Source organism: Argopecten irradians, chromosome 6, assembly GCF_041381155.1.
Source record: "Argopecten irradians isolate NY chromosome 6, Ai_NY, whole genome shotgun sequence".
Classification (NCBI taxonomy): domain Eukaryota; kingdom Metazoa; phylum Mollusca; class Bivalvia; order Pectinida; family Pectinidae; genus Argopecten; species Argopecten irradians.
The window spans coordinates 23,157,655-23,170,598 of NC_091139.1; the positions used below are offsets into that span (position 1 = coordinate 23,157,655).

Sequence of the window (12,944 nt, forward strand, 5' to 3'; positions counted from 1 at the left end):
CAAAGCTGTGAAAAGATTGAAATATTAATTTGGCAATCTGTAATGCTGCACAGTGTTGGGCAGCTACCCATAAATGGGTGTTAGTGTGTGGTGTGTGTCTGTCACTGTGGTGCAGGGTTATAGTGTGTATCCTCGGGGACATGGACTCCCCTCAGCAGGAGGACCTCCTCCATAAGGTCGGTATACATATGCTCTAGTGTCAATGTTCTCAGTCTAAATCATCCTGTTTGCTGCAGAAGTTTTAGTATTGATGGTTGTGGTAGCTACCCTTGGTCTTGAAGGGTTTCACATATACCTAAATCTGTTATTGTAGGATTAGTCTTAGTGTTAGAGTTAAAGTCTTATTAAGAATATGTATTAACCTGAGCAAGTCATATACCATAAAATAACAGGGGGGGGGATGTTTCTAACTCATTAAAACTTTAAATTTCTGATATGGACCTTCATATATTCATCTACACAGCTCAAAATATATAGATATATCTATAAACTTACACTACATCATTATCCAGGTAGTACCTGCATGATTACTCTTTATGTTAGTAAATATGTGGTATTTAGGATATAATGCTAGTAAATATGTGGTATTTAAGATGTAATGTTAGTAAATATGGGGTATTTAGGATATAATGTTAGTAAATATGTGGTATTTAGGATATAATGTTAGTAAATATGTGGTATTTAGGATATATATATGTTAGTAAATATGTGGTATTTAGGATATAATGTTAGTAAATATGTGGTATTTAGGATATAATGTTAGTAAATAGGTAGTATTTAGGATACATACAGGAATATTGACATGTTTGAGAAAATTTATATCATTGGTGAATCATTGAGTCATTTAAAGTCATAGAGACCAAAAGTATGAAAAATAGTGCTGCGTTTAGTTGTTCTGATACCTAACACAGTCTGCAGGTGCACCATGCAGGACCAACAGTCTAAAAGCTATACCTTTGAGTAGATTTTTTTTTTAAAGTAAGTCATAATTTTTTTATTAAGTATTATATACCTTTTGTTTCTAATTGGTATACTTGCTAGTTATTTACAACAAAAGGATCAAGCATATGTCATATAGCTAACTATTTATAGTAAAAAGTATTACATTAATAAATATAAGATATTAGTTAGATAGGGAAAAATCATGTTAATCCATTTCTTTATGATCTACAATGTGTATGAGCACCTTGGGTGGGTAGTTGTTCACCTAATTATTTACAACCCTGCTGCTATATGTATTGGAGAGTTATTTATATTCATAATCACCCTGAATTGAGCCTGTTCCATTTGTAGTTATAGGATTAGCTATGTTCAATATAAAATTGTTTCTTACCAAGGGTTAAGCCATTTTAGCATTCTACAGAAGGAGTGGGTAGAGTTTATAATCCTAATCAAAAGTAATCTGGTAAACCATGCTACTACTGGCAAGGAGGATAAGTAATGTCAGCGGTCATTCTTTGACTTTGATTGGTGGTCAGTAATAAGTCAGTAGTCAATTTGTGAAGTGGCTGCAGTATAGTAGCAAATGGAGAGCCTGATAGCTCCGATGTGTATTGATATGACAGCCAGTAAGCATTGTGGTACAGTCTGTGGAGGATCTTGAGTCAATGTTTAGATTAGGACTAAATCTTTGTGACATAATGGTCAGATAGGTGTAATCTGGACACTGGCTATACTACACAGGAAGCAGGTGTGGACGAGATAGGTGGTCATCAAGACTTATACGTTCCCTGTGTAATTTGTCACCGTATTAGATCAATTATGTAGATCTAGGATAAAAATATCTCCTAACCCAAGGCTGCCGTGCCAATATAAGCAGCTAATATGTGACATTGATAGAGTATATTTGTTAAGTCAGTAAATATGGGTTCAGTAGATAATGCTGTGGTCACTTGACACTGTGTGGACACTTTCTTTGTGACTTGAGATTCTGCTCGGGATATTAAATTCGCTTTATGACTGTTGGAGTGATGATTGAACAGTTCCACCAAGTATTTATCAAGCTTAGATAGAGTGTATCCTAGAGTCCATTGTTATGCAGCCTTCACTGGGATTAGCCACACTTTTACCTTGAAGACAAAACTTTTAAACTTTAAGGAGACGTAGAACAATTACCTCAGCTTTGTTTACTTCAAAACATTTTGCAATTGTTTTGTCATATGTTAAGAAAGATTGGCAGATATGGTCTGTACTGTCAACTCTGCAAGGACTGAACTGGAGAACCACTGGGAATGATCAGTAAAATTTGGTGAGACTTTGGTCTTATATGGATATTGAAGGATTGATTGTGTAGAATCTTGTTTGGATATTGAAGGATTGTTTGTGTAGAATCTTGTTTGGACATTGAAGGATTGTTTATGTAGAATCTTGTTTGGATATTGAAGGATTGTTTGTGTAGAATCTTGCTTGGATATTGACGGATTGTTTTTGTGAATGTTACAGTAATATTAGGATATTTTTGTAAGGCCTATAAGACTGTGACTATGTATGATGACCTTACAGAACGCTATGGGGGTAACCCCGCGACTGCTCACACAGCTACAACTCAACCAGCAGATGAACATGTTGCGTGCCATGCAAGACCTGTCACCGATACAGATGTACTCTAGTAGAATGATTCGCTTCAAACTCATGCAGAACCACCGCCGGCAGACCATGCCCATGCGACTTGCACAAAGGTTAGTTCATTATATACACAGTACCTAGAAGGGATTTATTTAATTAACATCAGTTTGTCATATGTTTTACATGAATATAAAATTCACCAACAACATCAATATTGTGTTTTATATATATGATAGAACTTAACATCAACATTGCATTTGATATGATAATTTAGATACCATGTTAACAATATCATCAACGATATATATTTGAAAATAAAGGTATTGGTTTATATTGTATACCATATCAATATTCCATTTGATTTCAATAATAAAAGCACTGTGATCAATATTTATATATCTGAGGATAAGAGCACCATTAAATTGTCCTTATCGTCACCACATGTAAGGATTGTTCCACGGCACAATGATGGCTCGCTTATACAACTGTGGAGTTTGAATTGCATTAATTGATCAAGTAAGTCAGACACCTGAAATTCAATAGTCTGGAAACTGCTGGATGGTTTTAGTTCTGAATTGGTGCTTATATTTTCATTGATTTCACTAAACATATGGTATATGTTTTTAAACTGCAATTAGATATCCATTTTGGTAATGTACTCTATGTAAGCATGTAATAATACATGTACAATGTAGTTTGCTAAGTATATTGTCTGAGCTGAAGTTTTGAAACCAAAAACTTGCTTTTGCTTTGTTCATGTAAAGTACTTTTGTTCAATAAGTGAAATACTAGATATATGTTGATTTATTTGAACAGTGTGTTGTTGGGTTAGAGCTGTATTCAGTTCATGCAACATCAGACATATTCTTATACAGGGAACCCTATGATGAGATTGAGCAGACCATCAAATATATCTGATACCTATAATGAGATTGAGCAGGCCATCAAATATATCTGATACCTGTAATGAGATTGAACAGACCATCAAATATATCTGATACCTATAATGAGATTGAGCAGACCATCAAATATATCTGATACCTATAATGAGATTGAGCAGACCATCAAATATATCTGATACCTATAATGAGATTGAGCAGACCATCAAATATATCTGATACCTGATGAGCAGACCATCAAATATATCTGATACCTATAATGAGATTGAGCAGACCATCAATATATATCTGATACCTATAATGAGATTGAGCAGACCATCAAATATATCTGATACCTATAATGAGATTGAGCAGACCATCAAATATATCTGATACCTATAATGAGATTGAGCAGACCATCAAATATATCTGATACCTATAATGAGATTGAGCAGACCATCAAATATATCTGATACCTATAATGAGATTGAGCAGACCATCAAATATATCTGATACCTATAATGAGATTGAGCAGACCATCAAATATATCTGATACCTATAATGAGATTGAGCAGACCATCAAAAAGCATGCAGGCATCTCATAAAAAATGACCCTTTTATGTGTCAATAAAGTTTATTATATACATACTTCAGAATGTTGCAACTTATGCAAGGAAAACAACATTTAACTTACTGATATAAAATCTATGAAGATACATTTTGTACACAGTTACATCTATTTCATGAGCTTGAAACACAAGCAACATAACTAAATTAATGAAACAATGGTGAACATTTGTGAGAGATATTTGTATTGTGAACCTGAGTATTTGACACAATACCAGGACAATAAGGTCTTATTTTGTGACTGTTAAAAACATGTCAGTATACCGATAGTATTGTTATAAGGGCTTTGACTGAATAGGTTTGGTGGAAGCTCTCATGTGAAATAACTTGTGTTTTCATTTTCCTTTTGTTATCTGGTATTGTGAACTTAACACTCAATGGTTGAACAGCTTTATGATTTTGTAAATATAAAGCAGTTTTAATTGTTAGGAAGCGATCGGTCAGAAATAAGTTTATTGACGGTGGATATGAATTTGTCATAGCCTGTATTCTGACTTGTCTGACATACCTGTTGCCATACACGTAGTAACTTGATCATGACTGCCATACAGGTAGCTTGATCATGACTGCCATACAGGTAACTTGATCATGACTGTCATACAGGTAACTTGATCATGACTGTCATACACGAAGTAACTTTATCGTGACTGCCTTTCACGTAGTTACTTGATCATGACTGTCGTACGTGTAACTTGATCATGACTGCCATACAGGTAGTAACTTGATTGAGACTGCCATACATGCAGTAAATGCATGTTGATCGTGTCTCCCATACATGCAGTAACTGTTGATTGTGACTGCCATACATGCAGTAACTGTTGATCATGACTGCCATACATGTAATAACTGTTGATTGTAACTGCCATACTTGTAAAAACTGTTGGTCGTGACTACCATACATGTAATAACTGTTGATTGTAACTGCCATACTTGTAAAAACTGTTGGTCGTGACTGCCATACATGTAATAACTGTTGATTGTAACTGCCATACTTGTAAAAACTGTTGGTCGTGACTGTCATACATGTAATAACTGTTGATTGTAACTGCCATACTTGTAAAAACTGTTGGTCGTGACTGCCATACATGTAATAACTGTTGATCGTGACTGCCATACATGTAATAACTGTTGATCGTGACTGCCATACATGTAATAACTGTTGATCGTAACTGCCATACTTGTAAAAACTGTTGATTGTGACTGCCATACTTGTAAAAACTGTTGATCATGACTGCCATACATGTAATAACTGTTGATCGTGACTGCCATACATGTAATAACTGTTGGTCGTGACTGCCATACATGCAATAACTGTTGATTATGACTGCCATACATGTAGTTACTTGATTTTGACTACCATAAACCTGTCTGAAGAGCACATAGTTTATGCTGTGGTGCAGCATCTTTGTCCAATTGTCTGTTTGTCCGGTGTGAACTTTTCCCTTTAGACAACTTCTCTAAAAAGAAATTTGGCTGATAGCATGTTGTGATGAAGTTCTACCATGTGTGTTCAAATGGATGAAATTGACCTACATTCTTGGACACAATAGTCAGATAGAGTAAGATCTTTTAAACAACTTCTTGTTTATGACCAATGTTTCATTAAGCCTTTTATTCTTTATTTGAATACTAGTATGAAAAAAAATCTTGTTAGTAACACATGCATATAATATATGATAGCTAATGCAACCTTTTATTTTGACTGATCAATCAACAAGATGGCCGCCAGGCAGCCATCTTAGATTTTGATTGTTAAAGTTGTTACTGCTATTTCTCAGAAAGTACCGAAGGGATCATTCTCAAATTTCATATGCAGGTTCGCTTATGTCCCTTGTTATAAATGTATATTACATTTTGGGACAGATCGGTCAACAAGATGGCCGACAGGCCACCATCTTTGATTTTGATAATTGAAGTTTGTTACCACTATTTCTCAGAAAGTACTGAAGGGATCTGTCTCATATTTTATGTGCAGGTTCCCTGAGGGGTCTAGTTGTGCATTTTGCATTTTGGGACGGATCGGTCAATAAGATGGCCAACAGGCCACCATCTTGGATTTTGATAGTTGAAGTTTGTTACCAGTATTTCTCAGAAAGTATTGAAGGGATATGTCTCAAATTTTACATGTATGTTCTCGTAGGACTTAAGCTTAGTTGTGCATATTGCATTTTCTGACTGATCGAGCACAAGATGGCTGATAGGTAGCCATCTTGGATTTTAATAATTTAAATTTGTTATATATCTCAAAAAGTACTGAAAGGATCTTTCTCAAATTTCATATGTAGTAATATGTAGTTAAAGTTTGAAAAGCAGAGAAAAGATTCCTATTTCCATTGTCAGACATAGATCATTCTTTGTTGGGTGTCAAGATCCCTCTGGGATCTCTTGTATTTTGTAAGCATATTATACATGATCATATTCACCAATTGTTGCGATGTGGTGTATGATTTAGTGTGTCGAAGTGGTATAAGCTTTTGATTAATGTCTTTATACTTTTATATAGAATGACTGTGTGAATCAATCATTCAACATTAACTAAAATATGATAATACTGACACCAAAATTTGACATAATTTTATCTATTAATTCTGAACTCAAAAACAAAAGCTGTTGAGGTATTGATGTGAATTAAATGTCATTATCTTTTATTTCTGGATGCTTCAAAAAATTTCATGATACCAAGTACATGTAGTCATTGAGATTATGAATAAGGCATAATGTGCATTTACTATGGTGGTTGAGTGGTTATATAAGTTGTCTTGATGTTTTACCAACTAGTATTCAGACGCAAGGTTTTGAATTTAAACCCAGGCTACTGCCAGGTACAGATACTGTGTGTAAAACCAAGCTAGTGATGCCAAAAGGATTGGTCATCTGCCTGCTTCAGAATCATTATAATTATAGTATTTTATGTAATGAGAATTATCTACTTTTTAACATTTGATTTTTTCAAAACAAGACAATGTACAGTGTTTTAAGTGTACGATTCCTGTTCTATATCAATGTTCTAAAAACCAGATCAAGTTCTCCTAGATTTATTGGTCAGATGACCATATATTTTATAAAGTTATGTATATATATAATCTTCCCCATCAGCCAATGAAAGTAACTGATATTAGTCTGCGTAAGCTTAGCCAAAGAAGCAGACATTGTCAGCAGAATAGATTATGTTTGTTACTAATTTTAACCATGTGTAGGTTGCAGAGAAAATATTGGTGAGAGTAGTTTGTAGGGGTTATTTCCCTTTGGTTGACTTTTTAGGGAACCTTCATCTCAATGATGTGCCTCTTCTAGACCACAAGGTATTTATTTCTGGGAAGACCAGCATAAATATAGAAAAAAATATTATTAAACTCAAATCAATGCAGCTGGATACTTAAAAAGTAAAAACAAACTTGAACATTTTTAAATAAGTCAATTATACATGAAGAGAACTAAATGTTTAATAATGAATTCATCGTTGAAAATTAAAGCACTAGATATGACTCATATTTGACTGGTAGTATTTCTATGCTATGGAGTAGTGGATTCAAATTGTAAGTCAGAGTTTTTATGATTTTTGCTAAAACCAGATGAAGAATATAGGTCGTCTGGGCCTCTTGATTAAACAGTTCTAAGAAATTTTAAAAGTTGTAATTTGAAACATTTAATACATCCCTAAATCAATTGTAATATAATTAAGTTTTCTAATTTTGCATTTTTTACCATCAATAATATGCATTAATTAAGTAAGTTTGAAATTAGTTTGCCTATTTTTGATAGGTCACATGGGTCAAAATGGCTAAAATCTTATGAATAAGTATGATATGATCAAGGCCTAGAGACCTGTTATTGGACCTGTAATATGCTGAGATGAAGAGCTACAGTTTGTTCAAATGAATGACTTTGACCTTCATTCAAGGTTACACAGACTAAAATCTGTACATGACTTCTTGTAAATCACTAAGACGTCTAGAGATCTGATATTGGGCCTGTCATGCTGGGATGAAGGGCTATAAAGTGTATATTCAAAGGAATGACAATGACCTTATTCAAGGTCACGTGATAATTTTTACATTACTTCTTGTCAATAAATAAGAGGCCTAGAGACTTGATATTTGGACTGACATACTGGGATGAAGGGTTACCATGTTTGTTGAAATGAATCACCTTGACCATTGTTCAAGGCCACAAGGGTCAAATAGGCTAAAATCTTTAAATGACATTGTGTCATTAACCAAGAGGCCATGGGACCTGATATTGGGCTTGCAGCATACTGGGATGAAGAGCTATCAAGTTTGTTGAAATGAATGAACTTGACCTTCATTCAAGGTCACAGGGGTCAAATAGGCTAAAATATTTAAACAACTTCTTGTTAATATCCAAGAAGCCTAGAGACATGATATTGGGCCTGTGACATGCTGGGATGAAGGACTTTCAAGTTTGTTCAAATGAATGACCTTGACCTTAATTTATCAAAGTCACAGCTGTCAAATATAGCAGAAACTTACAACTACTGGAGGGTTTCTTTTATACAAAGCTTTTATTGTTAGATGATGAAAACAGGAACATTTTCAATCTGTTTGATTCTTTTGTATTTATGCATATGTAGATGTTTTGCCCTACTGTATACTTTGCTGTTTTGTACCAATTGTCAGATGACCGTTTAGGCCCATGAGCCTCTTGTCAAGAGAAATATAAGTACATTCTTTATGGTTTTTAGATGAAAAACTTAGCAAAAATATGTATAAAATTTCCTCAATTTATTGTTAAGTGAGAATGGCTACCATAGCTACTGTATTGTAGTTGTAATTATACACAACCATTATACCTATTGTGTTTAAGGATGTACTTGTTATTTGAAATTCAACAAATTAATCACTAAATAACAGGTTTGAAAATGAAATGCAATTGAGGGTCAAAAAGCGCACAAACCATACATAGTGTTTTGGTCAGTAACATCCTTAGAGGAAGTGAACAGAATTCTACATGAATTGTCACCAGATTTTACCAGAAACATCCCCAGGGCAAAGAGGGAAACAGAGAGTGTATTAATCTTGAATCTGACCCTTCCTCCAAAGGCAGGAAGGGTGGGGCCCAATAGGGGTAAACTATCAGCAGAAATTATATTGAATCTCCTCTACTGTGTACTAATGAAGTTTTTTCAAGAATTATAACCAAATATGGCAAGAAAGGTCCTGAAAAGGGAGGAGAATTAGAGGTAAATCTTTAAAATGTTTGATAAAATAAATACTTAATCTGCACTCAGAATATTCTTTGGCAATACAAACAGTGAGAGTGATACAGCCCCTCATGGTCTTTTGTACAATGTAATATACAGCTATAAAGAAATGGTTAGACAAGTTTGGTGTTTACCATCCTGATCCCAGTGCTCTGAGGTCACTCCTGTATTAAATATCCATCAATATAATAATGGCCAACTCAACTAGAAAGTTTATTCAAGAAAATGAAATGCATGTAATGCTTGAATGATACCTACACATATGAGTCGACAGCTACCTCATTAGGTTGTAGGAGATTCTCTTACTCACACTGAGCAGACGGTCAAGTTGAATGGAACTAGTTTTATCTTTTAAAGAATATTATTTAAATAAAACAGCCATATTTGCAAAGACATGTTTTTGAAGAAGGGGTTTATGGCTTTTAACCATTGTAGAGAACTTTTAACAAAACAGTTTTGTGTGTGTTGTCCTTTCTGAAAGACGTTTTCTAATTAATATATGGTGGTTGTTAGGTGAGAAATGGGCCCTCTTGTCTGTTGCTTAGTACTGACAGACAGTCTTCACATTTGTCTGTGTATAACTTGTCCACAGGAGTTATCATTATAGATATTTAACCTCATTGCTAGTATATTTTCTTTACTTTCTATAGTCTGTTAATGAAGGATTTAAGATATCTTATATCTGACTGAACAAACCGGTGTTCCAAGTGATATAATATATACCTTGATGTGCCTTAGGGTGGTCAGTAGCAAGACCTTAATCACTTTGGCCACATTTCACTGAAATCATTGAGAAGTGAAGAGTACAGGTTTTATTGTAGTGTTGGTATATATGATTTAGTGTTTGTAAGTGTTGTTGGTGTGGTAATTATCTCTACACTTCTAATCAATACAGTCAGCTGGGATGTTGTACCAGGTCTAATTAACATGTACTTTTCACTCTAATATATATATATACCTGCAGATTGTATCTTACCTGTAGACTTTTGCTTTTTGTTAGTCTGGAAACTTGTGTATATCTTCAAAGAAGAAGTCATAAAAAGTTTCAAAGTCTTAAACACAACAGCCCAAGATTATTACAAAGACATTATTTGGACCATTTTAATTTTGGTACTAATAGAGGACTCTCTGTATGAGGTCAACAGTGGATTGTCACAGGGACTACACACTATATATATAGTGAAACTTTTATATAGGATTTCTTTGGATAATTAGGAATTGGAATACTCTATTTATCAGTGTAGTTAATTTAAATGACTGTATGACATTTTATCTGTAGTGGTGGGTGGGTATAGCTGTCCACATTGATTATTGAAGGGAATGAATTTTCCTGAGAATATTAACTGGAATGGATTTCCCTGTAATCTGGTGTGCATTCAGCCTTCTAAATCAATGAAGCATTATTATTTAGTAAGTTCTTAATTGGAATCAGTGGAAATTAAATTTCCTTTCAGATTGTAAGAGAGGGCGACGCCTCCCAAGTAGCCTCCATCTTATTGGCACAAGGGTATTAGCACTGTACTGATAGAGTTTAGAACAGTTAACACTGAAATTATTAACTCTATATGATACTGCCACTTGACCCAAACCGAACAGGTGCAAAAGTTTACCTGGATAGGTTCCTATATCATGTAAGGAGAGTGAGTGTGTATACCTGATGGTGTTGTGTATTCAGTGGACACCTTCAATATACAGTTGTCACATGGAAACTTACTGGATCAACGCTGGCCAATTGTAATGTGTACACACCTGTATTTCAATTAACTGAGATTTTAAAACTAAACAGTATATTATCAAATAGACACCTGACTATTGGAGGAAGCTAAAAGTTCCGCACTTCGACCATGTAATTTGATAGCATCGTGTGTAATGGTGGAACGTGTTCTAGCCGTCTAGGGGCCCCGCACACGTTTGTGAATTCTTCAACAGTTCATTCAGCATGTTCCTGTTGATTTAAGTGTTAAAGTAAAGCTACATCCAGTGACACCACATGAGTGACATGGCGAGACAATGTACAGGACAGCCTGTTTGGAATAGCCGCTACTTACTTAAGGGGATTATTAGAAACATGGATAGAGTGATGTTAGCTTATTCAAACACTATACCTACAAATTCATTTGGTGTACAAATATTGTGACCAACGCTGTTGAATTTTGAACTATACACAGTGACAACTTCGGAGTGGAGATTGGTGGTGATGACACGCCAGATGAATGGGCAGATGACACTACGTGTAGTATATAAGTGGTTATAATCTATGTAGATGGATATGGTAGCTTTATATACCAACAAATCATTGAGTGGCAGTGTCTACCATCCCTCAGATCTGTGGTGACAGGTATTGGATGACAGTCAATACTTCCATGGTATCACACTTACCCTACAGCCACTGAAGCTATGCTGCTTATTTAACTACCAATTATAAAACAATGGGATTAAGTGCAATTAGCGACTGCAGTCGTAGACTTGGTTGTTACTAGGATGAACAAGTTGATTGTTATGAATGGACTGGGAGGCTATCAGTGACATAGGAATAAGCATCAAAGGAAATGTTAATTATCTGTGACACTATGGATTGTCAACAAATGACTTGTGGTTGTTGCCCAGGCCGGGATATCAGATGATGTTAATGCTGCTATGACACAGTGAACGACAAAATTTAGTGCTGCTATTTCAACCTTGGATTCTAGTAATCTGGTGCGGAATCTTGGCTGCAAATTTTACTCTGGGTGCTAGAACTAGCCTGGAATTCTGGTACTCAGGTGCCAGAATTAGCCTGGAATTCTGGTCCTCGGGTGCTAGAACTAGCCTGGAATTCTGGTCCTTAGGTGCTAGAACTAGCCTGGAATTCTGATCCTCAGGTGCTGCACTAACTGTAGCCAAGACTTCGGGTACTCTAGCAATAGACTTATTCTTGTACTAGAACTAAGAATTGAGTTCATAGCACTCTGGTGATTGACTAAACTTGGTGTTAGACCCTGGATGTTTTACTTATCTGGTGCTGGATGAAGCCTGGACATTTCCATAGCCTGTGATATTCTGCTTTATTACATTTCAGACTTTCAGGTTTTTTGTTTTTTTTTGTACAAAACAGAAAATTTTGCCAACTTTATCGAGACAATCTATCACTATCCTGGATGTCCAAGGTGGAACAAAGCCTTTTTCCTGTCGGGAGAATGAACATGTCATTCCCGGATTATGTTGCTAGGTTTCGAAGAAAAATGGTTGAAATAAGGTCTAAGTTTCGAGAATCAGCCAGGTCTGGATTGTATGCCGATTATTGGGTGCCACCCTACCGTGGACATCTCGGGTAAGTGTTTAACACACAGTATAACATACATGAATTTGCAGGGTATTTTAATGATAGCTTAAGGTATAAGGTTCTATCTTCACAATAATGTACCTTTGCATGCATTTGTCAATATAAGAGGGGATGTATATGTATGTGGGTGTTATTGAGAGTCTATGGAGTATACAAAATGTTTTTCTTGCATTTTGTTGCATTGATAAAAATTGAATAAAGGATGATTATAGAAAAAAACTTTAATACACAAGGACTGCTAGAGCAAACTTCATGGTAGAAATGACTAAAAGTTGTTGTCATCATAGAATGCTGAAGCATATTACTAATGTCCATGAAGTCCTGTTGTGTC

General features: G+C 35.1%; 1 protein-coding gene across 6 annotated transcripts in view; it reads left to right on the plus strand.

Annotated features, from left to right (window-relative positions):
- The window catches only part of LOC138325367 (uncharacterized), a 173,199-nt gene that overhangs the window by 43,137 nt on the left and 117,118 nt on the right, over positions 1 to 12,944 (plus strand). For 2 of the 6 annotated variants that reach the window (XM_069270969.1, XM_069270968.1), the window contains exon 2: positions 2,503 to 2,678. The exons of the other annotated variants lie outside the window; for them this stretch is intronic. In XM_069270969.1, coding sequence (XP_069127070.1) covers positions 2,503 to 2,678 — 176 coding nt within the window. The remainder of the gene's footprint in view (positions 1 to 2,502; positions 2,679 to 12,944) is intronic. 6 annotated transcript variants of the gene reach the window in all.